A 26590-nucleotide genomic window follows, 5' to 3' on the forward strand; every position below is an offset into this window, starting at 1 on the left:
CCAGGAGGCTCCTCAGCCTACAGACGCAGCCCAAGCTGTACCCCAGTCCCCAGCCAGGCCCCCTGAGGTCTGCAAGATGCAGCACTGTTACCAGACAGTCATCTGCAGACTGCTTTTCCTTTTAACTCTGGTGGTTTTGTTTCATTTTGTGAGTGTCTCACTGTATAACCCCAACTGACCTCCTACTTGCCCCCCACGCCCGCAGGACTGGGATTGCAGGCATGAGCCACCATGCCCAGCCAATAAGTGCTTCCTGGAAGAAAAGGAATGGCAACCCCCAAGGCCAAGGGGCACCTGGTCTGGTCGGTTTGCTTGGACTGCTCCTGCTGGAGATGGCGTCCTCTCTGGGGGACCGGCTCAGGGCCTGGGCCGCCTCCCAAGGCTTGCTTTTGGTCCTCTGAGCTCAGCAGCCAGATCCTTGAAGTCCCCCCCCCCCCCACACACACACACATGCACTCTGCGCCCGAGGACGCCCCTCTGCCGATCGCGCAGAGGCACATGCTGGGGGCCCGTCCACAGGGCCCACCGCCTGCCGCGGGGCAGGTAAGGTGATGCCGGCCCAGATGGCACAGATGGCAGGCGGCTCTGGAGAAGTCAGGAGGGAAATCTGACCCCACGGGGACCCAGCACCTGAAAGGTGACATCAGTCGGGGCTGGGGGTAGGGACAAAAGGGAGGCGTGGAGGGGCAGCCCCAGGCCAGGGCTGCAAGCAGGCAGACGCCACTCGACCTATGACAAACAGTGTTTAATGTTCCGTAGTGTGCAGCTTAGTGGAAAAGGCCCGTGAGGAACGTCCGGGCGCACATTCTGGTGGCCGAGCAGCCGCGCCCCTGGCCCTCCCCTCCGAGGCAGGGCGTGAGACAGCGTGCGTTGAGAACACACGTGTGTGTGAGTGCCCAGTGCCAGGGGGGTGGGGTGGGACAGAAGCGCAGATACAGAGGACAGACACAGGTGGACAATGGACGATGTGGCCATACCCACCGACAGGGAAGGTGGATGGGTGGAGTCACACAGGGCAGCCTCCTGCACGGGGGGAGGGGCGAGCCAGAGCCCCGCCCACCCCCAGGGGAGAACTCCTGCAAACGCTGCCCAGGGGTGAGGAGCCTTCGAGAAGGGGACACAGACGCACACTGAGACCAAGTGGGAGTGTGGAAGGCCCGGAGCAGCAAGTGCAGGGCCAGCACTGAGTCGGGCTCTGCCGGTCAGTGGCCGTGGGCCGGCGACCAACAGGAGAGCGGGAGGCCAGGCCGAGGGGCCCACACTGCAGAACCCAAGGGCCTGGGAAGGAGGAAGGACTCACTCCACCACAGAGGGTCCTCTAGCTAGCAGCTCCTGCAATGTGGAAGGAGGCCCGGGTATCCGATGGAGGAGGCCCGGGCATCAGATGGAGGAGGCCTGGGTATCAGATGGAGGAGGCCAGGCATCCTATGGAGGAGGCCAGGCATCCGATGGAGGAGGCTCCCGTGTCAGGTGCAGGACAGACCCAGGCACGGGCCCCTCAGGCCTCGCTGCTGTTGCTGCTGCCGCAGGCGGTGCCTCGCTCTACCCACACGAGGCGGGCCTGCTCCTGCAGAATGCGGCCCCGCACGACCTTGGCCAGCTCCTCCGCGTGGGCCCATGCGTGCGCCGGCACCTGCACCCAGGAGCAGGGCAGCCCCGACAGCGCCTGCTCTGCGCCCCGACACTGCCGCAGCAGCTCCGAGTCCCGCCAGCCCATGCGGCCCAGCAGGCCCCTGCGGAGAGAGCAGAGAGCGCGCAGGCGCCGCCAGGTCAGCCAGGACCCCGACGGGCAGACGGAAACAAAGCCATGAGTCTGAGGGAGGAGCGGACAGGGAGGGAGGCAGGACAGACAGACAGATGGCCTCTGGGATGGAGGCAGAAATGTCCACAGAGCGAGCCGGCCCCTGCGCTCACCTGACTTCTCGGACATTCTTCTCCGTCACCTCCACGTGGATGACAATGGGGTAGACCTCGCTCTGGACCAGCTCGTGCACGCCCCGCGCCCCCAGCTCCAGCAGACAGTGCTTCTGTGCAGGAGGGACCCCAAGTTACCCCTGGCCCTCTTCCCAGGTGTGAGTAGAGAGCTGGACACATGGGGCTCTCTGCTGACCTGGAGAAAGGTCACGTCCTTGCTCTGGCCCTGGACCACCCCCCCATCTCTAGGAGGGAGTCCACCCCACCCACCCATCATCCACTGCCCTGCAGGCCCTGACCCGGCTCCCCAGGAGGGGCCAATTGGAGGACAAGGATTCCAGCCACCCCTCCGGTGCAGAGGCCCCGTGCAAGGGCTCCAAGGAGCCCAGAAGGTGGCCCTGGGGTGCTCTGTGTCCCTACCTTCCCCACGGACTCCTGGATGGCTCGGATCCTGCTGCCCAGCCCAGGGGTGACAGGCTGGGCCTTGGGGGCCCCAGGAGCAGAGGCCGGGCCCTGTTCCTCCCCGGAGAGGCTTTCTGCAGGGAGAGAGGAAGAGGCAGACGCGGGGCTGGATGTCTGGGTCCTGCGTCCCACCCCTCCCCCCATGCCATCCAGCCTTCCCTGCCCAGACCTCGCGCTCACCCGCAGGGCACACTTGGAAATCCAGCCGGGAGCTAGGCAGGTCCAGCAGGTTGCGGATGAGCCGGGGCGCCAGGCACTCCGGCAGCAGCACCACAGGCCGCAACGCCGACACCAGCAGCGGCCGCACCAGGCTGTAGGGTCTGAGGCTCCCCTCTGGCTCTGTAGCCGGGAAGACAGTGGATGATGAGAGGCCCACAGAGCCCAGACCCTCTTCCCCTCCTCACTCCACTACCAGCATCTCCCCTCACCCGAGCACACGTACATGCACACGTACATGCACACGCTTACACACGCACACCATAGCACAGCTGTTTCCCCCTCCCGGGAACCTTGACAGTGGTGACCTCCCTGATCCTCTGCCTCACCCCTGCCCCCTACAGGCCATTCCTCACTTAGCAACCACCGAGAGGCTTTAAAGGCCCATCAGAGCCAGGCTGGTGGCTCAGGCCCGTCATCCCAGCTACTACTCAGGAAGCTCAGATCGAAGGATAATGGTTCAAAGTGAGACCATACAAATAGCCAGCAAAAAAGCTGGACGCGTGGCTCAAGTGGTAGAACACCAGCGGTGAGTTTTTAAAAAGCTGCGGGACAGTGCCCAGGCTCGGAGTTCAAGCCGCAGGACTGCTGGGGGCCCTGGGAGATGCTCCCCGACCCCTGCACCCTCACCTGAGCAGGGCTCCTGCGGCAGCTGCTCTGGGGAGTCCCCTGCCGCACCCCCTGCAGGCTTGGGCCTCACCAGACCCAGAGCTCGCTTCTTCAGCTGGGGAAAGCAGGAAAGAGGAGGTCAGCAGAGAGGCCACTGCCCCCCACCAGGGGAGGAGGGTACAAGGGGCTGTGGGCAGGGCAGAGCAGGCCCCATCCACCACCATTTTCCAGTCTCCCCAGAAATGGGTACCACGCCCCTCCCTGACAGCCCAGCCCACACTGACTCCTCCAATGAGCCGGCCACGTGACCTCGCATTCAAAGATGAAAGGAACCGCTGAGAAGAGCAGCCCTAATGGTCCCCAAGCCTAACAGGCCCAGAAGGTCCACAACGGAATGGAGTTGTGTTCGGTTCAGGAGAGTAGCAAGGCAGCCTCTCAAAACTGCCCCATGGACTGGACAGGAGGTAGCAGAGAGGACCAGAGAGGCTCAGATGCTGGTCCACCCCCAGGTTGTCTGTCCCACACCCAGCCAGCTCTCCACTAAGGGGTTTCTGCAGGGACCTAACCTCTTAGGCCCACAGTGACGAGGCCGACCTGGCTCGGGCCCTGCCCAGGCTGGAGAAGGGAAGATGACTGCTGTGTTGTCAGCATTATACACCCACCATGCTGAGATGGGCATGGGTGCCCTCCATCTCAACCACCCTGGCAGGGAAAACCTGTTTGCTGGCACATAGTAGGTGATCAACTAAGTCTCTGAAGCAGCGAGGTGGACTCTGGCTCCATTCCCCTGCCGCAGGGCTGCCAGAACACAGAGCCCACCCATCCTCTGGATGCCACCCTTGCTGTCCGGCTCTCCCCAGGCCCTGCCTGGCCTGCCCTGCTTACGTTACTGCGTGGGCTCCGGTGCCGGCTGGAGGACAGGCATTTTTCCTGGATTTCTAGGAGCTGCTGGGCTCTGGGGGGAGACATCAGGTGACCTTGAGGAAAGGAAAGGAAGGCCCTCCCGCCTGTCCCTCCACCCGCCCTGCCCCAGGGGACAGAGGGGGTGACAGGGGAAACCGAGCCCCCCCCACCTCCACCCACACCCTCACCCCTGCTAGCTCCAAGCTCAGCATCACCTCTGATAATTGGGCACAGTGCCTCGATCCAGGTCCCACAGAGTGAGAGGGTCCACCCTGGCACAGAACCACTGCTGCCGCCGCTTGTACCCGGGGTCCAGCAACCGCAGGACCTCCTGGGCTTTCACGCAGAGGGCATGGGGGTCTGCCCGCTCGGGCAGGGTGAGGTTGGCTCGGATGTAGAATGGCTCTGCACCCGGTGCCTTTGACCAGGCATCTAAGGCTTCGTGGAAGGACCGGCAGGCTGGGAAGGGCAAGGAGGTCAAGAAGTGGTCTCAGTGGAGCCACCACACAGTCCTGCCAGGATCCCCCATGGCTTCCTTGTTGTGTTTGTGCCCGTACTGGGACTTGAACTCAGAGCCTGGAGGCTGTCCTTTAGCTTTATTTGGTTCAAGGCTGGTGCTCTACCACATGAGCCACACCTCCACTTTCAGCTTTTTGCTGGTTAATTGAATATTAAGAGTCTCAAGGATGTTGGGCACAGGTGGCTCACGCCTATAATCCTAGCTACCCAGGAGGCTGAGATCTGAGGGTCATGGTTCAAAGCCAGCCTGGGCAAGAAGGTCCGTGAGACTCTTATCTCCAATGAACCACCAGAAAATCGGAAATGGTGCTGTGGCTCGAGTGGTAGAGTGCTCACCTTGAGTTGAAGAGATCAGGGACAGCAGCCAGGCCCAGAGTTCAAACCCCCCCCCCAAAAAAAAAAGAGTCTCAAAGACTTTCATGCTGGGCTGGCTTTGAACCACAATCCTCAGATCTCAGCCTGGTGAGTAGCTGAGATTACAGGTGTGAGCCACCAGTGTCCAGCCCCTTACACAATAAACTGCTTTCTGAGCACAGCACAGAGAAAGAGCAGAACGGCCCAAAAAGCCCAGCACTGCCAGGCTCGGGGCCACCACCACCCCTTCCTCCCTCCCTGCCCCCCCACACACAGCCCTCATCTACCAGGACCTCCCCTAGGCCAAGCTTACCTTTAGAGTCCCGTGGGAGGGGCAGTGTGGTCACCTGGCTCCAGGGCAAGGTCCTCTGCTGAGCCTCTGCTTCCAGGCTGGGCCCCTCCAGACCAGCAGCTTCTGCCCTGGGCTGAGACAGATAACCCATCTGTGAGTGAAACTTGGACTTGTCAAGTCGGTCCTGCCCGCCCCCCACCCCCTACCCAATCAGATCTCAATTAATACCCAGTTGCTTCTGCTCTAGCCAATCACCAGAAGCTCTGTCTGCCCTTGCTCCAGCACTGGTTAATGAACAAACTCTACCCCCAGCGCCTCACCTCTCTTGGTTCTGTCCCGGCAGACCCAGGCCCGGAAAGTACCCTCCGAACCACCGCCCCAGACCATCTGTCCCCGAGGAACGATAGGTTATCTGGATTCTTGTCCTGGGATTCTGGGCCACCTGGGGGGCTCCAGCCAGACATTCGGATGGCCAGAGATCTGAGAAAGGAGGAAGAGGATGGGAATTAGGATTCAAGTGCAACTTGGACACAGTTCGGTATTCTTGCAGAACAGGGGCTGCCAGGAGTCCCGTCCCAGCCGCGCTCCCCTGTGCTGTCCACTGCCTGGACTGCACTCCTTGTCCACATTCTGCTCCTCCAGGATCCAAGTCAAAAGCAGCCTTTAGCCAGGCACTGGTGGCTCAAGCCTGTAATCCTAACTACTCCGAAGGCTGAGATCTGAGGATCAGTTTGAAGCCAGCCCGAGCAGAAAAGTCTGTGAGACTCATCTCCAATTAACCACCTAAAGGCCAGAAGTAGAGCTGGTGGCGTAAGAAGTAGAATGCCATCCTTGAACAAAACCACTATGAGAGGTGCCCAGGCCCTGAGTTCAAGCCTAGTATACCACAAAAACCAAAATGCCCTCTCCCCAGACACACCCCGCCCATGCAGTGCATGCAGCTTGCTGCAGACGTACACGGATCGTCCCTTGTGGCCACTGTGCATTTCCCCTTGTCCTGTCCTTCAGGAAGAAGGCCTCGAGCGCCAGCCAGCCCTGTGTGTGTCCCTAACACCACACTCACTTTCCCACGCACAGAGGAGCCCCCTCGGTGTTTTTTCTCAATCCAACAAGGGTGGGTGGGGGGTGCTGTTAGGATAAACGCAGACCTGCCATGCTGGGAGCATAGGTGGGTGAGGTTCCCTGGGGTGGACACCTGGGCATCTAGCCTTCCTTGAGCAGTGGAAGCCACTGATGGCTAAGACGGAGTCACCAAGGTGCCCATGGCGGCAGCACCCTGCCTGTCCCTGGCTGAGACCTGAGAAGACTCTGTGGCCAGGTTCGCAAACAAACTGATCCCGAGTGAACTAGGGTTGGCCCCAGAGGGAGAGGTGCCTGGCAGCTGGAGCACACATCTGGCCACATTGCCCCCTGCTGCCCATCTACGGTAGCCAAAGCTGCAAAGACTGATCAGCGCCCCTGGGGAGCCTAGGTTCCTCTTGGCCCTCTTGGTCTCCATCGCTGTCCCTGAGGCAAAGCAGAGCTGGGCATGCGGGGTTGGTTGTGTCCTGGCTTGGCGAAGTGAGGTGAGAGGCCTGGAAAGAATGCACTAGAAGGACCCCACGCCCCTGGGAAATCTGTGCTAGGGACACATGCACATGAGCCAGGTCTTGTTTGTCAGTAAGATGAGGGCAAATCAGTCCAGGCAGAAAAAGCCCATGAGGGCTGGGAAGGTGGCTTAGTGGTAGAGTGCTTGCCTGAGTTCAATTCCTCAGCACCATATACACAGAAAAAGCCCGAAGTGGCGCTGTGGCTCAAGTGGTAGAGTGCTAGCCTTGAGCAAAAGAAGTTCAGGGACAGTGCCCAGGCTCATGAGTTCAAGCCCCAGGATTGGCAAAAAGAGTCCATGAGACTCCTATCTCCAATTAGCCACCAAAAAAAGCCAGTAGAGCTGTGGCTCAGTGGTACAGTGCCAGCCTCCAGCAAAAGAAGCTTTTCGGGACAGTCCTGAGTTCACACCTTAGTGTACACACACACACACACACACACACACACACAAAGTAAGGACAATGATCCCTCTACCACATTGAATACAGGGGTCAAAGCAAAGGAAAAATACTACAGGCAGACAGACCCGGGGTCGGCAGGGTCCTGACTGGCTATGTTTTGCTAGTGGGATAGGAGGGAAACAAAAACAAAAACCAGAAGCCTGCCTCCTCCCAGGTCAAGGCAGCCTTTGTGTGTGGCAGCCCGGGCTTCTCCCAGTGTAGGTGTGGCCAGCAGAACACAGGTCACACCCGGGCCGCTCAGTGGATGCTCTGAGTCTGTCATAGCTTCAGTTTTCCTGCAAACTGCTGACCGACCGCCACAGACACCTGCCCCTGCCCACCTCACCCCTGCAATTCCAGCTCAGGGCCTCTCCCCCCCCACACACACATACATGCACGGTCTGTCTTCCTGCCAATTCCTGCTGTTCCCTAAACATCCTGCTCTGCATGCCCCACCCCCCTCCACGACTACCTCAGCCAACCTTCCCAGGTCCCCAAAGGACCCAGTGATGTCCCTGAGCCCCTGCCGTTGGCCTGGGGTTGCTGGGAGCAGGGTGTACACAGACCCCTCTTGTCTAGCAGCAGGGGGGAGTACACTGGCCCTGCCCCTGCACAATGTGGGGGAGCTTCCACCCCCCCCCAAATCAGGTCAGGGGTCAGGTCATGAGCAAATGAGAACTGGGAGTCTGCCAGCTCTGGGCCACACAGGGCACCGGCCTCACTCAGCGCCCTGCCCCGGGGCACCATGGGAAACGTGGCAGCTCCGCACTGGTCAGGAGTCTGGGACCCTGAGATTGAAACATATCCATAATGACGATGACGACACGTCCTGCCCCCACACCCCCAGGGAGGGCCGAGGTGACCTGCGTTAGAGACAAGGGACACTGAGGCACAGGGGAGGTATGACCTGCCCAAGGTGGTACAGCTGGCAGGGAATGGGAGTCAAAGACCGTGCGAACGCTCTCCTGTGGGGACAGGAGGTTCTGGAATCCTCTGCGTGCAGGCAAGGGTGTGGCCTGGCAGGGATTGGGGCGGGGAGCCCTCTCCAGTGCCCCGTGCCCTGCCTCTCCTCAGCCAGGGCCTCCACTCACTCTTGGGCTCTTCATGGTCCCCTACCCCAGCCATCTCTCCATCTCCAGCCCTGGCCACTGCCCCACCGTACCCAGAGGAGGGAGCACCGGGGATGGGGGGGAGTGGAAGGGGGGTGGCTCAGGGAAGGGGAGGGGAAGAGATGGCAGGAAGGGGAGAGAGGCACCCAGCATGGTGCCCAGGACATCGGGGGCTGAACCTGAATGCAAGCAAGGTTGAAAGGAGCCGACCGAGGGGTCACAGGCCTGTGACTTGGAACAAACACCTACAAATCCCAGTCCTGTAAACACCTGGGCCAGGCCCTGGGGAGGAGGAACACGGGACGCCCTCACCCCCAGAGGCCCGTGGACAGGCACTACTGGAATGCACTGTTTCTCAGAGCAGAGACTGAGGATGAGAAATTAAGTGCCCAACCCACTGCCCGGCAGTGACAGAGCTGAGAGCCGGGTGCAGGAAGCCGACTCTGAAGCTCACTCTCTTCTATTGCCTGAGGGTCCAGGCCGGTGCCCCACTGCCCCGTTAGAGAGGGCCTGTCTATCCATCCATCTCCTTTTCTTCTCAGCCACCCAGCCCCAGGCCTAACCTGCATTCCTCCTCCAACTCCCTCCTCTCCAGGAACAGCAGAGGTGACCGACATGGTCCCCCCTGGGGCAGGACAGGGCCAGGCCCTCCTGCTCCCAGGGCTGTATCCTGGAGGCCCCTGGCCGGCAGCCAGGACCCCCGCTGCAGGTCCAGGCTGGAGGAAGCGCCCAGGCAGGCAGGAAGGGAGGCGCCTCCGCCCCTTCCCCCAGAAGCGCGTCCTGGAAGGCAGAAACAATGTAGCTGCCGGGATGTGGGTGGGGGCAGGGCCCTGCACAGGCCAGGCCAGGCTGCCTCTGGGAGGCAGGGAGCTGGAGGCCCCCCACCCCAGATCCATTAGGAAGCCAGCATCACCCTTCAGCTCTGCTGCTCACCGATTTCCCGAACCCAAGCCTAGGCAGCTCCCTGTAGACCTAGCCCTGGCATGCCTCAGCTGTGTGACCTGGGGAAAGATCCTCAACCTCTCTGAGCCTGTTTCTCATTTATAAAACAGGGGGTGGGGTGGGGATCATCACAGTGCCCCCATTCCCAGCCAGAGTAGCATCATCATAGCAAGACCTTCCCAGGGAGCTTGAAGTTCACCCACCGAGCCCCCAGTGACTCCCTCCAGCCTGGTTTTCCCCTTTCCCCATCTCCCACCTCCCTTCCTCAGGGACTCCACACCCCTCAGTCTCTGTTCTTTCTACAGCTGCTGAGGTCAAAGATCACATTCTCAGTGCCCCCCCTTTGGCCCCCACCCCGTAGATCCACTAGCCACAGTGAGCCAACAGCACGCCCTGTGCTAGTGTTTTGTGACTCCTACTTCCAGCTCTGGGGCAGCCCAGATCCAGGCCATCAAGGTGTCCCTCCCCCTCCTCCAACCCTACCCCTGCAAGAAGCTCCACCGGGGGCCTGGTCCAGCCAGGAGGTGGGAGGCACCCAATAGCAGCTACTGTTTACTGAGCATCTACTACATGCCTGCTGGGCTCTGAGAATCATAAACTCAAACCACTCACAGGCCAAAGGGGTCATCAGGTGGTTCAACCAGTGGGGAAACTGAGGCGTGGGAGGGGAAACAACGGCCCCGGGCCGCACAGGCCAGTTCCCAGCTCTAGGGAACTTGCTCTTCTGGGGCTGCCTCTGCCTGGTCCCTGTCCCGCTCCAGCCCCGGTGGCCCGTCCCCCGCTCTCCCAGCCCAGGCGGCCACCTACCTGTTGAAGAGACCCAGGCCACAGCCCCGGCCCAGGGGGCCTTCGGGCTTTCCCAAGGGCCACACGCTGTCGGAGGAGGACGAGGAGGACAGTCCTGGAGACCAGGGCTTAAGTGTCACGCTCCCTGGGGAGGCAGAGGACAAGTCAGGAGCCTCCAACGGGCCTTGCCGCCTGGCCAGGACTCTGCCTGGGAGGGGAAGGGGCGGGGCAGGCACCACAGCCCCGCCATGAGCCCCTTGCCCCCCACGGTTACCTGTGATGTCCGACATGCTGCTGAAGGACCTGGCGAAGAAGAGGAGGCGGGCAGGAGGCGAGGCACTCAGGGCTCTCTGTCCCCCCCCCCCCCCGTGCCCCCAAGAGGACAAAAAAGGTCCTGCCATCCCCAAACAAACGCAGGCTAGACCTAGGTGCTGCCACCCCGCTCCCCTAGAGTCACAGGGCAAGAAATTCACACGTGACCTCTGTCACAGGTTCCACAGCTGCCCCGGCCTTCAGGGCCAGTTTCTTCTGTGCCCCCTCCTCCGAGGAGCCCCCCGCCACGTCACCCTCCCCATCTCGCTCCGTGTCTTCCATTCTCTGACTATAACGTCACCTCCCCAATGAGGGCGGCCTCCCCCGACAGGACCTCTCTCAACGAGCACACGCTCCCCTCAGAAGGCCACTGAGGGGCCCCATGGGAGACCTCCCAACGTCACCTCCTAGGCCCCCAGAGGGCCATCTGGGGATGGGCCTCCAGGTCCTGATTGGCTCCCGGGCTCCCGGGAAGGGCTGCAAGTAGGTCCACCACCCTGGGGCTCCCGAGTCACCAACCTATTTACCTCTTGGGGGGCTCAGGGTCCTCCTCTCGCTGCCGGCGGAGGATGGAGCCCGCGCTGGGGGGGAAGGGCAGGATGGAGAGGCGGTTGATCTCCTTCTCGCTGTCTGTGGCCTCATCCTACAACACCAGGGCAGGGCCTGGTCACCCCTGCCCAGCCCCCTGCACCCCCGGCTCCGTGCCCATTCCACAGACAGGACCCAGGTCCCGGACAGGAGCAAGACTACAGCTGCCGGCGCCCAGGCCTGGGCAGCACGCAGCTGGTCCTGCTCTCCCACACAGTGGCCCTGGGAACAAGCTACAGCACTCACTGCTACCGGCTTTCCCGTGTGGGGGGCAGGAAGGGGGGGGGTCATACCAAGGTGTAGGGCTCAGATCCCGAGGTGCACGCTTCCCCCAAGGCAGCTTCCGGGCCTCCCGGGGGGGAGGGGAACTCACTGAGGCTCCAGGTGCTGCTGAAGTTGGAGCACAGGGAGTGGGAGGAGGTGCAGGCCTAGAAGAGGAGGGGAGGGGAGGGCAGGGGACGGAGCAAGGTTGGGCTCAGACCAGATACAGCCAGTTACAGACACACCCCAGGCCCAGGGCAGAGCTGGGCCCGGGGAACCCAGATCTCAGCCCACAGGAGGAGGAACAAACAGGACCAGAAGAGGAACAGTAAGAGCACTTGGGCCTGGATAGAGACCCAAGGAGGGCCCCTCCCAGCCCAGGCCCACAGCACTTGCCATTTTTAAAAAAAAAAAATGCTTTGTATTGTAATGGGGCTTGAACTCAGAGATTAGCTGTTTTGCTCAAGGCTGGTGCTCTATCACTGGAGCCACACCTCTATTTCCAGCTTTTGGCTGGTTAGATGGAGATAAGAGTCTAGCTCCTGGCTGAAAGTTAGGACAGAGCACTCCACCTTTTGTCAGTGCTGGGTAGGTACAAGAGAGAGTGCGGTTCCAGCAGACACACTGGCAAGTGAAAAGGCCCTGGGGCAGGACTAAGACTCATTCCAGGCTTGTAAATGCTGAGTCACGTGGAGCTGACTACCGGGGACAAGGAGATCAAAGAGTCACTGAAGGTCCTGACACGTGAGTGGTTGCAGCCTCAGGTCTTCTCTGCTTCCATCCTGGCCTCCTTGTGATCAAGCAACCCAGGACAGGACAGGACAGGACAGGACAAGGCCCCCGTGGGGCAGCAGCTGGAGGGCTGGTGTCTGATTTACTCAAGGTTTGGAGATTCTCCCCTCCAGGGCTGCCTGGCTGACCTAATGCATCCCCAACCCGAGCCTGAAAGGGATTGACTTCCAACCTACCCTGTGCCTGAGGACTGTCTTGCATCCTGTGGGCTTACAGACAGACCCTCCAGCGCCCATGCTGGCCCACGTGAGTGCAAAGACAACTCACAATTCAAGCCTAGAATTCTGGTCACTCTAGCAACTGAGATCTGGGCTGGGAATGTGGCTTAGTGGTAGAGTGCTTGTCTAGCAGGCATGAAGTCCCGGGTTCAGTTCCTCAGTATTACATACACAGAAAAAGCCAGAGGTGACGCTGTGGCTCAAGTGGTAGAGTGCTAGCCCTGAGCAAAAGAAGCTCAGGGACAGTGCCCAGGCCTGAGTTCAAGCCCCAGGACTGGCAAAAAAAAAAAAAAAAACTGAGATCTGAGGATCATGATTTGCAGCTAGCCCAGGCAGGAAAGTCCATGAGACCCTTATCTCCAACTAACCACCCACTCACCACCAAAAAGCCAGAAGTGGAGCTGTGGCCCAAGTGATAGAACACTCAGGGACAGCATCCAGGCCTAGAGTTCAACCCAGTCCCAGCAGCAAGGAAAAAGCAAAAGAGAGGCAGTTCAATTTACCCTTGTGTCCCAGAAACTCGGCCAGCTGTGTGCCCCATCCTGCTCGCCGACCACCCCACTCCCAGCTACAGGCCTAGGCAGCCCCCCGCCATGCTCCCCCCCACCTGAGGGCGCCCAGCCTCCCCCGCCCCCAGGCTGAGGCTCACCTTGAGGCAGGAGCCTCCCTGGGTCCGCTGCAGCTGCGCCTCCAGCAGGGCCTTGGTGCCCTCCAGGCCGGTGAGCCTGGTCAGCAGCTCGTCCCGCTCGGCCTCCAGGCCCCGCACCTGCTTGCGGTACTGATCCTTCTCGATGAGGCTCTGCGAGTACTGCAGCTGGATCCGGTCACGGTTCTGGATGGCCTGGAGCGAGCCAGGGGAACCCCCCGCTGAAGGAACCACAGCGGGATGGCCCTCGTGCAAGAACAGAGCTATGATGCCAGGCGCCGGTGGCTCACGCCTACCATCCTAGCTACTCAGGAGGCTGAGATCTGAGGATGGCAGGTAAAAGCCAGCCCAGGCAGGAAAGATGAGACTCTCCTCTCCAGTGAACCACCAGAAAATCAGAAGTGGCGCTGTGGCTCAAGTGGTAGAGTGCTGTGAGTTGAAGAGCTCAAGGACAGCACCCAGGCCCAGAGTTCAAACCCCATAACCCCTCCCACCACCACCACACACACAAAAACAACCATGAGCCGGGCACTGGTGGCTCACACCTGTAATCTCAGCTATTCAGGAGGCTGAGATCTGAGGATTGAAGTTCAAAGCCAGTCTGGGAAGGAAAGTCTGTGAGACTCTTATCTCCAATTAGCACCAGCCTTAAGCAAAAAATCTAAGAGACAGTGCCAAGCCCAGAGTTCAAGTCCTAGTACCAGCCCAGAAACCACAAAAAGACAGAAGACTCCATCTCCTTCCTCCTCCATCTCCTCTTCCTCCTTCCCGCCCAGGGCACTAAGGAATCACCCTCCCCCGCCCCCCCCCCCTTGACAGGAGACAAGGCTGTGATGCCAGGAACTAAGCCAAAACTTCGGAGAATTTCTTTCTCAGCACATGCCTGAGGCCCCACTCTCCCGGCCACTCAGGGAACAAGGATTCCCAAGGAAGGGTGTAGACACAGCTCTGTCACTGCGGAGAGCACCAGTGAAGCGAGGGACTAGACTTCTAGAACTCAAGGACAAGGTAGGGCTAGGGCAGCAGCCTGGTGACTTACCGAAGGCGCAAGGGCCCTGCTGGGAAGTTGCCTGGCTAGTGTCTGAGGCCTGACCCCGGCTGCACCCCGGGGCAGCCAGTGTGAGCTTGTCCCAGTGTGAGAGCGCTTCAGCCCCTAACTCCAACCAATGCGGGCTCTAACGCAAAGCCTGGTTTCTATCCCTTAGCTTTGTCATTCAAGACTAGTACTCTATCACTTGAGCCACAGCCCAGTTCTGGTTTCTGAGTGGTTAATTGGAGATAAGAGTCTCATGGGGACTTTTCTGTCCTGGCTGGCTTTAAACTGTGATCCGTAGATCTCAGCCTCCTGAGTAGCTAGGATTACAGGTATTAGCCACCAGCACCTGGCACAAAGCCTAGAATCTATCCCTTAGCTTTTTCCGCTCAAGACTAGTGCTCTATCGCTTAAGCCACAGCTCCGCTTCTGGTTTTCTGGTGGTTACCTGGAGATAAGTCTCATGCCAGGTGTCAGTGGCTCACGCCTGACATCCTAGCTACTCCGGAGGCTGAGATCTGAGGATCGAGGTTCAAAGCCAGCCCGGGCAGGAAAGTCCCTGAGACTCCTATCTCAGAAAACCGGAAGTGGCGCTGTGGCTCAAGTGGTAGAGCGCTCGCCTTGAGCTGAAGAGCTGAGGGACAGCACCCAGGCCCAGAGTTCAAGCCCCATTATCGACAAAAATAGTCTCATGGATTTTCCTGCCCGGGCTGGCTCTGAACCAACGATCCTCAGCTCTCAGCCTCCTGAGTAGCTAGGAGGACAGGCGTGAGCCACCAGTTCCCGGCCCCCTTTCTCTTCTGAGAACTAGATCTAGCATCTAGTAGCTAGGCTCACCTGATCCCGCTCCTTCTCCACCTCCTCCAGCTGGGCCAGCACGGTGCCCATGCGGTGCTTGTACAGGTCACAGTCCTTCTGCAGCGTGCGATACTTCAGCCGCAGGTCCTCCATCTCCTGCAGGTACTGTGGGCAGGGTGGGAGGGTAGGCTCAGGGCCGTGCAGGGGACGCCCCGGCCTGTCCCCAGCAGGCCCAGTGAGATGCCCATGCCCTGTGACACAAGCCCACGTGCCTAGGCCGATGGTCTGGACCACTGCCTGGGGCCTCACTCCCACAGGCCAGGGCTCCGGCAGAGGGCAGGGGGAGGAGTGGGCGGGGAGGGGGCGTGCCCTACCTTGTCCCGCAGCTCCTCGGCCCACTGCAACTCCCCCTGCACGGCGCGTAGCTTCTGGCACAGCTCTTGCCTGCTGTCCTGCGCTTCACGCCAGTCATGCTCGAGGATGTCTAGGAGAATGCGCTCCGAGCCTGGGGCCCCCGGCCGGCTGGCTTCCTGGGGGGCCGAGAGCAGAGCCACGTCAGCCCTCATCCCCCCCACATACACATACACCCTCCCTCTGCCACTAAGACCTAGCGAGGAGGAGAGCCGGCGTGGCACCACGGGCCTGCCCACCCTCCAGGACACAGCGGGGTCACACCATGAGGCTCAGCCAGGCCCCAGCACCCAGGACAACAGCTGGTGGCTGCTGATCCATTCTGACACCTCCGACATAGGATTGTCAAGCAGGTGACCACAGGCCCCAGGTCTAGCCCCTACACCCACATCCCAGCCAGTACCCCAGCCCCACCCTCCCTTTCTGTGTGGCTGGCCCACTCCATCACTGACCTAACAAGAGATGCCAAGCAAGCCCTCAGCCTCAACCTCTTCAGAGTCAAAACCCCTCCACAAACCCCAAGAAGGCCAGGCTGGTAGTGTGTACCTGTAATACAAGGACTCAGGAGGCTGAGACAGGAGGAAAACTGTTCAAGGCCAGTCTAGGCCACAGGGCCAACCCTTATCTGAAAAACCCAATGTCTGGGGGATGAGTATTGTAATACATGCTTATAGTCCCAGCCACTTCAGAGGCAGAGACAGGAGTCTCAGAGTTCTACATATCTCCGAGCAAGAAGCAACTCCTGGGTCATGACACTGCCTGACATCCCAGTTACGTGTGAGACAGGAAAAATGGCAGTTCTAGGCCAGCCCAGGCAAAAAAAAATCATGAGACACCCCCAATTTAATGAACATAAAAGCTGTGTATGGTGGGTGTATGTCCGCCATCCCAGATGTTATGGGAAGTATGAACAGGGAGGCCTGCAGTCCAGGAGAAAAGCAAGACACTGTCTCAAAAATAACCAGAGCAAACAGGCAGGGGGTATGGCTCAAGCAGTAGAGCACTTGTCTGGCACACATAAAGTTTAAACCCAGTACTACCCCCACAAAAAAAAGATATAATTACTAAAGCAAAAACAGCTGGAGGTATGGTCCAGGGTACACTGTGCGTCTAGTGTGTACAAGGCCCTGATCCACAAAAACAAATAAATAAATAGCCAGGCATGGGCCTATCATGCCTAATCCTAGCTAATCAGGAGGCTAAGATCTGAGGATCCTGGTTCGATGCCAGCCCAGGAAGGAAAGTCTATGAGATTCTGACCTCCAATTAACTACCCCAAAAAGCCAGAAATGGAGCTGGGCCTCAAAGTGGTAGAGCACTATCTTGGAGACAGAAACTCAGTGCTCAGGCCCTGAGTTCAAACCCCAGGACAGGCACCAAAAATAAATACCTATAGATATGTACTTATGTCTGTATATACGCATATACACGTACATACATACAATAAAAAGCAATGCTGGGCATCAGTAGCTCATGCCTGTAATCCTCACTCCAAAGGAGGCTGAGATCTGAGGATCAGAGTTCAAAGACAGCCCGGGCAGGAATCTCCCATTAGCTAGCAAAAAAGCCGCAAGTGGAGCTGTGGCTCCAGCAGTTAGAGCGCTGGCCTTGAAACCCTGTCCCCATGACCTGGACCCAGCGCCACCCCTACCTGCTGCTGCCCCTCCTGCAGCTCCTGCAGCGAGGCCGTCAGCCGTTGGTTCTCGGCCCGCAGCTCGGACAGCAGGTCGGCGCTGTCCGGCTCCTTGTCCTTGTCCTCAGCCACGGGCAGCGCTCCCCGGGCCCTCCGAAGCAGAGCGCATTCTTCCTCCAGCCGGCTGACCTTGAGCTTGAGCTGATCCACCTGGGGTCCAGGACAGGCGTCAGCTCCCTCCCATGGGACCCCCCCCTCCCTCCCCCCCCCCCCCCCCGCCGCCACCACTGCCCCAGGCCCCCAGAGGGGCCTGACAGGAGCCCCACCCCCACCCCCAGACCTGCCTGGAAGAGGGAGCAGGCTGAGCAAACACAGACTCGCAGGGAGGAGGTAGGGGGACAAGGAGGCCAAGGTGCCCTCCCCGGGGACCCTGCTTCACCTCTGCTAGGGGCCGATGTGTGACGTCACACACCCCACCCGCCCTGCCTCATCGGCATGAGGGGGAACAAGGGGGCCCGTGAAAACTAGGGGAGCAATGTCTGGGCCCCATCCGGCCTCAATTCAGGGCAGCCTTGGGCGGTACAGCCCTGGTCGTACGACCGCCTCATCTGTACCCACGCAGGTGTACCACGTCCCTCTGCTTCCTTGCACACTCAGACCAGGTGTGCACAGGGTTTGGTCTCTTGCCAAAAGCTGAGGCTGTTGGCTCACCCCCAAACTTCCAAGTCCCGCTCCTGAGACTCGAACACAGGATGTGGGCACTGTCCTTGAGCTTTTCCCAATCAAAGCTCCACCACTTGAGCCACAGCTCCACTTCTAGCTTTTTACTTGCTGTGTTTTTGTCAGTCGTGGGTCTTGAACGTCAGGGCCTAGGCACTGTCCCTGAGCTTTTGTGCGCAAGGCTAGCGTGCTACCACTTGGAATTACAGCGCCACTTTCCAGTTTTTCTGGTGGTTAATTGGAGATAAGAGTTCACAGGCTGCTGGGCGCTGGTGGCTCACGCCTGTAATCCTAGCTACTCAGGAGGCTGAGATCTGAGGATCGAGGTTCAAAGCCAGCCCGGGCAGGAAACACCGTGAGACTCCTATCTCCAATAAACCACCAGAAAACCGGAAGTGGCGCTGTAGCTCAAGTGGTAGAGCGCTCGCCTTGAGCTAAAGAGCTGAGGGACAGCGCCCAGGCCCAGAGTTCAAGCCCCACAACCGACAAAAAAAAAAAAAAAAAAAAGAGTTCACAGGCTGTCCTGTCCTGCTGGCTTCAAACCACAATCCTCAGATCTCAGCCTCCTGGGTAACTAGGATTACAGGCGTGAGCCACCAGTGCCTGGCTATCTTTACCCCTTTAAATAAAACCCATAACCTTTGCCAGTCAACAGAGGTTGGCACAGGTGGAAGTGGGCAGCCGGGCCAGGCCAAGGATGGCTGCACATGGCCGCTCTGCTGCATTCCCAAAGCTCTCAGCCAGCTCCTGTGGGCTCTGGGACGGCCAGGCTGCAGACACACCCGGCCAGGCCATGACATGCAGCTACTGTTGGGGAGCAATCACAGCGAACTTGTCGGGGGGCGGTCCTCCGGCCAGCCTGCATGTGCATGTGGTGCCCTTGGAATCCAGGCCTCAGACAGACAGACAGGCAGGCAGGCAGACACAGACACACAGACAGACAGACAGACAGACAGACACACACACACACACACACACACACACACACACACACACACACACACACACACACACACACGGGGCCGGTCCATGAATTAACAGTGCATCCTCCTCCACAAAGACTCGGAAAGATATTCATGACTCCTACATTCCTTTCTGCTCACAAAACATGCTTTGTGATCCTCAGGAGCAAGAGCCAGGCCCAGAGGCCAGCGTGATCACACCCTTCACAACTGCAGCCCCGCACTCCATGCCGCCTGCCCCCCCCCCCGCCCCGCCTGACCCCCCCCCAGCAGGCACCCCACCCCATAAGCTCAGAGAACTCCACTCCTGGAGTCTCTGTTGATCACCTGGATACGTTTAATCCTGCGTACAAACTCACTTAGCACCAAATTATAGCGTTCGGGTCTCAAGTTTATGTTGCTTAGAGAGAACAGCTCATTAAATTTGCACCTTATAAAAAACATGGTATTAAATCACAGCCACCACACACCTGCCCGTGGGGGGAGGGGACCCAAGCTGCTAAGCCAGGCACCATGGGCTTGTTACCATCCACCTGCCATGCCTTTATAAACTCCCTGACAGAAGAGCAGCAAAAAAAAAAAAAAAAAAAGCTAAGGTGAGCCAGGCGTGGTAGCTGACTCCTGTTAATCCTAGCTATTCAGGAGGCCGAGATCTGGGCAGCAAGGTTAAAAGCCAGCCCAGGAAGAAAGCGGAAAGTCTGAGAGACTCTTATCTCCAATTAGGCAAAAGGCCAGAAGTGGAGGTTTGGCTCAAGTGGTAGAGCACTAGCCCTGCACAAAAAGGCTCACAGACAGTGCCCAGGCCAAGTTCAAGCTCTACTATTGGTGCACGCACACACGTACATGCACACAGACACAGACACAGAGTGACCCAGCAAAGCCAGCCAGCGGCCTGGACATTGTGCTCTCTGAGCCAGGAAAGAGAGAGCTGCCCTCTCTCCCTCTGGGGAGAGATTCAGAAAAAGAACAGAGACACCCCCCACCATCTGTGATCCTCCACACCTCAGCAATGCAGAGAACAAAGCTGGACACTCTGCTGCTGGGAAAATGCTCTAAGTGACACCTGTGTACCTTAGTTTCCCCTCCAGGAATGAGGACAACAGCAATGTCCAATCCCAACACAGCACTGTGAGAAGTGGGAAGGGTTTCTGTGCACAGCTGGCACCCAATACCATGCCTGGTACACAGGGGTTCCCCCTCCCCCCCCCCCACCACTTGCTGGTACTGAGGCTTGAACTCAGGGCCTCATGCACTCATTGGCTTTTTCACTCAAGGATGGCATTCTCCACTTCTGGCTTTTTGGTGGTTAATCGGAGGTAAGGCTTATGGACTTTCCTGCTCAGGCTGGCTCTGAACTGCGATCCTCAGATCTCAGCCTCCTGAATAGTGAAGAATACGTTTGTAAAGCACGTACAATCGCGCTGTCATCCTCACCCACGATCTTTCGCTTTGAGGATGAGGAGACTGAGGCCGGAGAGCAAAGCCGTGCCGTGCCACACTGCTCACTGGAGAGAGAGCTGGGCCTGTGACCGGCATCCAGGACCTGCCCACGTCTCTCTGAAAACCTCCACTTCATGGCAGACACCAAGTAGCTGGCCCATGGTCACCTCGCAACTGCAAACCAGCCACCCACACTCACCTGCCACCTCAACATCCTGATCAAACAGAGTGGCCCGTCACACATAAACCCACAGCTCCAGCCTCCCCCACGTCAGCCCTCATCCACAGGCCCTGCACCCCTGCAGGCCCACAGGCCCACCCGAGGCCCATGGGCTAGGGGGCTTCAGAACACCACTGGATTCCTGGAGCCCTGCTGTGTGCCCTGGGCACAGGAAAGCCCCTAGTGCTTAGGGCAGCTCCTTGATCAGAAGCCTAGCGCAGTGGCTCACACCTGTAATTCCAGCGACTAGAGAGGCAGAGACCAGGGGACCACAGTTCAAGACCAGTTCACAAGACTCCCATCTCAACTCGTGGCTGAACGCAGTGGCACACGCCTGTTATCCTAGCACAATGGCGGGGTATGAGGGGTGCACTGCTATCATTCCCAGCAACACTGGGGAGCACACGTAGGAGGCTCCCAGCCCAGGCTGGCCGAGGTATAAAGAAAGACCTTACCTCAAATACAACCAACGTATAAAAGAGGCTGGAAGCATGGCACAAGTGGCAGAGTCCCAGCCTAGCAAGTTCAAGCCCCTGAGTTCAATTTGGTGCCAGACCCTATCTGATAAATAAGCCACGGGCAAAAAAGTCTGGAGGCATGGTTCAAGTGGTAGAGCACCTGCCTAGCACGCTTAAGCTTTGGTCACCTTATCACTACTGACATCTTTGTCGTGGGCGCTGTCCTGTTACTGTAGGGCACTTAGCAGCACCCCGGCCTTGACTCCAGATATCCACAGCCCCCCCCCCCCCCGCCATGCCAATGTTTCATGGGGAGACGAAGAATGACCCACAGTTGAGAACCACAATGAAGCAGCTACATAAGGACTTGTCCAGGTCAGAAGCAGGTCTGGCACAGCAGCTCACACCTGTAATCCCAGCTACGTGAAGAGGCTGGTGACTCTGAGACACGAGCTTACATTCACATGAACCTCATTTTTTTTTTCCCCTAGGACCCCGGCCACCTCCCCAGGACCTACCGCCAGCTGCAGGTCTCGGCTGCGCAGCACCGCCGAATTCTTCTCCTCGCTGAGCTGGGCCAGGCGCATGGCGATCATGTAGTTCTCGTCCTTGAGCCGAAGCAGCTCCAGGCTACCGGCCTCCCACTCCTCCCGCAGCCGCTGGCAGCGCTCCTGAGCCTGCTGCTGCTCCTGCAGCCGCTGCTCCAGCCCGGCCCTCTCCTCCTCCAGCACCCGGCCCCGGGTCTGCAGCTGCTGCTCTCGCTGCAGCTGGCTCTTGCGAGCTTCCCGAAGCCTGCGCACCTCGGTCATCAGGAACTGGGTGAGGCCCTCCGGCCCCTCCTCGTCTGTCCGGACCAGAGAAAGGATACTCAGGGCGGGCAGCAGACCACACAGAAAGACCCAGGCCACAAGATCACTGGAGGGAAAGTCTGGAATAGGCTTTTTGCAATGTGAGGGTGGGGAAGATCTTCATAAACAAGGCACAAAATCCAGAGGGGGGGGGAAAGAGTGGAAAAAGTAGACAAACCCCCTATTTTAAAAGTGTTTAAGTATATGAAAAATGAAAGAGGCACTAAAGTGAAAAGACAAACAAAAGAATAGAAGAAAGTAGAACAAGTATTAAGGAAAAAACCCTCGGGCTGGGAAGGTGGCTTAGCAGTAGAGCGCTTGCCTAGCATGCATGAAGCCCTGGTTCGATTCCTCAGCACCACATAAGCAGAAAAAGCCAGAAGTGGTGTTGTGGCTCAAGTGGTAGAGTGCTAGCCATGAGCGGAAGAGCTGAGGGACAGCACCCAGGCCCAGAGTTCAGGCCCCACGACCCGCAAAAAACAAACAAACAAACCTCAAAGCCATAGTATATAAAGAGCTCTTACAAATCAGTAACAAATCAGTAAGAAAAGGCAAGTTAACTGAAGAAAAATGAGTGAAATCTATCAATAGGCAAGTCCTAAAGTAAACATGGCTAATCAAGAGAAAAATAACAGGAAGAGTAGCCACTAACATTTGTTGATTTCATCCTTTGTGTCAAATGTTTGTGTTAACTTGACACCACTGTAATATAGATCTTCCAATCACTGTGCCTTTTTTTTTTTTTTTTTGGGTGGGGGGAAATGTAGTACTTGAACTCAAGACCTGAGCACTGTCCCTAAGCTCTTTTGCTCAAGGCTAGCACTCTACTTCTTTGAGCCACAGTGCTACTTCTGGTTTTTTGGTGGTTAATAAAAGAGTCTCTAGCCAGGTGCTAGTGGCTCATGCCTGTAATCCTAGCTACTTAGGAGGCTGTGATCTGAGGATCGAAGCTCAAAGCCAGCCCAGGCAGGAAAGTTTGTGAGACTCTTATCTCCAATTAACCACAAGAAAACCAGAAGTGGTGCTGTGGCTCAAAATGGTAAAGCATTAGTCTTGAGTGGAAAAAAAGCTAAGGGACAGTATCCAGGCCCTAAGCTCAAGCCCTACAACTGACCAAAAATAAAAATTAAAACAAGAGTCTCACTGATTTTCCTGCCCAGGCTGGCTTTGAATCAGATCCTCATATCTCAGCCTCCTGGGTAGCTAGGTTTATAGGTGTGAGCCACGGGCGTCCGGCCTACTGTCCCCATCCCATCTTAAAAGACAAAAACACCAAGACACAGAATAGTCAAGTCATGATCCCAGGGCTGGCTACCTAGCAAGCTCTGAACTGCGTCATTTAAGGAAATGGAAACCTGAAACAATATTATTTTACCTATCAGTCTGGGAAAAAAAAAAAAAAAACTTAAAAGTGATCCCAGGAATTAGCGAGGGTATAACAAGATGAGACTCCATTACAATCCATATACGCATCGAGAAATCCCACTTGGGAAAGCCTCCCCAATTCTGAGCAGTGGCATTTCACACACACACACACACACACACACACACACACACACACACACACACACACACACACACACACACACACGGTGTTCCCAGCATACAAAACTGGAGCCATCTAGTTATCCCTCAACAGAGATAACTAAATGGCTTATGTCACATGACATAAAGCAGTCTCTTAGAACATGTGCACATGCATGGGAGTGTCATGGAAATGAGCCACTCTGGGGGAGAAAAAAACTGGGTCTCACGCATGCCAAGCCAGGATGTGTGAGACTGCTAAGGCAAGAAAATGAGCCATGCTGCACCAGAGAACAGAGCCAAAGGAGGAGGAAATGCTGCCTTCTGTAATGAGGTTTTCTTTGGGAGGTACTGGAACTGGGGCATGAACTCGGGAACTCGGGGCCTTTGCTTTTTCACTCAAAGCTGGCACCTACCACTTCAGCCACAGCTCTACTTCTGGCTTTTGGGTGGTTAACTAGAATTAAGAGTCTCACAGACTTCCCTGCCTGGGCTGGCTTTGAATCTTAATCCTCCGATCTGAGCCTACAGGTGTGAGGCACCAGCGGGAGACCACCTTTCCTTGTGAATCTAAACTCACCTGAAGCCTTTGAACTTTACTTTTCAGGGTTTTTGAGTCAGTGTCTTGCTATGTAGCCCAGGCTGGCCTCAGACTTGTGATTTCTTCTGTCTCTGTCTCCCCAGTGCTGGGATAACAGGTATGTACTACCACATCCAGATGTAATTTTTTGTTAATTTGAGAACCTATAATAAGGGTTGGGAATGTGGCTTAGTGGTAGAGTGCTTGCCTAGCATGCATGAAGCCCTGGGTTCAATTCTTCAGTATTACATAAATAGAAAAAGCCGGTGGAAATGGTGCTGTGGGCTCCAGTGGCAGAGTGCTAGCCTTGAGCAAAAGAAGCTCAGGGACAGTGCCCAGGCCCTGAGTTCAAGCCCCAGGACTGACCAAAACAAAAACAAAAAAGAAACTATAAATAGCAGGGCCCCTGTGGCTCATGCCTATAATCCTAGCTACTCAGGCGGCTGAGATCTGAGGATCACAGTTCAAAGCCAGCCCGAGCAGGAAAGTCTGTGAGACTCTTATCTCCAATAAACCACCAGAAAATCAGAAGTGGCACTGTGGCTCAAGTGGTAGAGCGCTAGCCTTGAGCTGAAGACTGAGGGACAGCGCCCAAGCCCAGAGTTCAAACCCCATGACCCACCAAAAGTAAAAAGAAACTATATGCCGTTGAATTGCTACCATATGGTATTGAAAACAATACCAAGGAGAAGGGGCCCTGCTGTCATGCAGGCTCTGAACCTGAGCCCTAAAAGTGGGGCGCCGGGCAAGCCATTTCAGTTTTGCCTCAGTTTCCCTATTTGCTCAACAGAAATAGCGGGCATGCCTCCCTGGCAGACACAGGGTAGGGGGCCTCTGCACATGTGGCCAAGGCCCTGGCGTGACTGCTGATGTACTCACCCAGAATCATGGAGCAGCGCTGGGCTGGTTCTTGGCCCGTGAGCAGCGTGAAATGCTCTGGGTAGTAGAACTCCAGGGACTCCAGGAAGGCCTCATAGCCCCTCTTGCCTCGGCAGCGCAAGATGTCCATCAGTCGCCCTGGAGAGGGGGGTGCATGCAGAGGTCACCCAAGGGCTTGCCCCGGGACAGCTGTGTCTCCCCCTCCACGCTCCAGGGCCCACGTTCTCCAGATTTTTGAGCTGTGACACAGACAGGGGCCTGTCTCAGCACATCTCCCAGACAGACGAGCAGACGCCCCCTCCCCACGCACCTGCGCTGCAGCGCCCCACCCCACAGATGCAGACACAGGCCAGCCAAGCCCAGCCTACGAGGCCCTCATTCCTCAGCCAGCTCGGGGTGGGGTTTTACCCGCGGAGCAGGGGATGCTTGCAGGCTGGGATGGGACTCGGACCCTTGCAGGAAAACGACTCCCAGGGAGCATGGCCCACGGGGGGGGGGGGGGGGGGGGACAGAGGGAACTCAGGAGGGCAAAGGGCAAAAGTGCACCGGAAAGTCGCCAAAGCCAGCAGCTGTGACCCCAGGGTCAGGGCTCGCCCAGAAACCCAGAAACCACATCCACCCCTCGGCTCGAAAGTGGGTCCCGGAAGTGGAGAGGAACCCCCAAGACAGACAAAACCCCGTCGCCGGTGTGGGCTCGGCCCGAAGGACAGAGGGGGCTCAGAAGGACGAGGGGGGGACGCCCCCAAACAGTGCACTCCCCCTCGGGGAGACTGAGGCCGGGGCTGCCATCGCGCGCCGGCCTCGCGCTGCAGGGCGCGGCGATCGGCGACCCGATGGCCGACCCGGGGCCGCGGGGAAGGGGGCCCCGGGCAGGCAGGGGGCCCCGGGGCGCGGCCGGCCCGGCTCACCCGTGCGGTTGGCGCGGCACGGGAGGCGGACTGTGCTCAGCACCTCCTCCTCGTCCTGCTCGTCGATGACCCGGCACTGGCGCAGGTACGGCGTGAGCTTGGCGGGGTTCAGGGCGCGCGTCAGCCGGTGCCGGACGCCCTCGATCCGCTCCCACAGCGCGTCCTCCTCGGCCTCGGACCCCGACCCCGGCCCGGGCCCGGCCTCGGCCTCCGCCTCGCCCGCCTCCGCTCCGCCCGGCATGGCCGCGTCCTCGGGGTCTGCGGAGAGGGGCGCACGGCGCGGCGGCGTTGGCGGGGCGTCCCGGGCGGGGAGGGGGGCGCGCCGGCGCGGGACCCCGGGACTCCCCCGCCCCGAGATCGCCCTCCCCGCGCCCGCCGCGGGGACCCCGCGCCCCGGCTCACCCCGCGCGCCGCGGCCGCCCCGGGCTCCCCGCTCCGCGCTCGGGCGGCGGCTCCGCCGGCGCAGGGGGGCGGCGCCCGCGGCCCCGGCTCCGCCCCCGGCCCCGCCGCCGTCCGGGCCGACCCACATCGCCGCCCGCCCGCCGGGCCGCGCCGCGGAGCTCCCGCCAGCCGTCCGGCCCGCCGCGCCCGCCGTCCGGCCCGCGCCCCCCTCCCACCCCGCTTCCTGTTTCCCGCTGGCTCCGGTCCTGGCGCCCGGGTCCCGAGCCACCCACACCTGCCCGGCCCCCCGGGGGGCGGGACGGACACGCGGCTCTCCGGGCACCGCCCGCACACCTGGCCACGCTCCCCGCCACGCCCAGCACTGCCGCTCCGAAGTGCGCACTCTCCCGGCCCGCCCCCCCCATGGCGAGCTCATGCACATGCATGCACGCACATGTGCACACGTGCATACGCACATACAGGCACACACCTGTGCGCACAAGCGCACGCGGGCACGCCCACATGAGCAGGGACTCGGGGCTCCACCCCACCTACACCACATCAGCCCCCCCCTTCACCATCTCCCAGAACCGGACGATTCTCCTCCCACTCCCCCCCCCACCAGTCCTGGGGTTTGAACTCAGGACCTGGGCACTGTCCCTGAGCTTCTTTTGCTCAAGGCTAGCACTCTACCACTTGACCCGCAGCCCCACTTCTGGCTTTTTCTGTGTATGTGGTACTGAGGAATCGAACCCAGGGCTTCATGCCTGCTAGGCAAGCGCTCTACCATGAAGCCACCTTCCCATCCCAGAGCTGGAGAATTCTGAATTCCCAGCCCCTCTCCT

General features: G+C 58.7%; 1 protein-coding gene across 1 annotated transcript; it reads right to left on the reverse strand.

Moving 5' to 3' along the window:
• Positions 1-729: 729 nt before the first annotated feature.
• On the reverse strand, positions 730-25634 carry Card10 (caspase recruitment domain family member 10). The gene is made up of 20 exons (XM_042693297.1): positions 25365-25634; positions 24457-24594; positions 21144-21469; positions 16844-17035; positions 15156-15311; positions 14821-14946; positions 12954-13145; positions 11327-11461; positions 10973-11088; positions 10408-10436; positions 10155-10278; positions 5590-5749; positions 5291-5402; positions 4320-4563; positions 4087-4156; positions 3223-3316; positions 2557-2715; positions 2335-2450; positions 1915-2027; positions 730-1733 (listed from the first exon to the last, which is right to left on the reverse strand). Exons 1-20 carry the CDS (start codon positions 25603-25605, stop codon positions 1499-1501), a joined length of 3078 nt encoding a protein of 1025 aa, XP_042549231.1. The 5' UTR covers positions 25606-25634; the 3' UTR covers positions 730-1498.
• Between the last annotated feature and the right edge of the window lie 956 nt (positions 25635-26590).

This window comes from Dipodomys spectabilis, unplaced genomic scaffold, assembly GCF_019054845.1.
Source record: "Dipodomys spectabilis isolate Male_0828 unplaced genomic scaffold, ASM1905484v1 ptg000163l, whole genome shotgun sequence".
Taxonomy (NCBI): Eukaryota; Metazoa; Chordata; class Mammalia; order Rodentia; family Heteromyidae; genus Dipodomys; species Dipodomys spectabilis.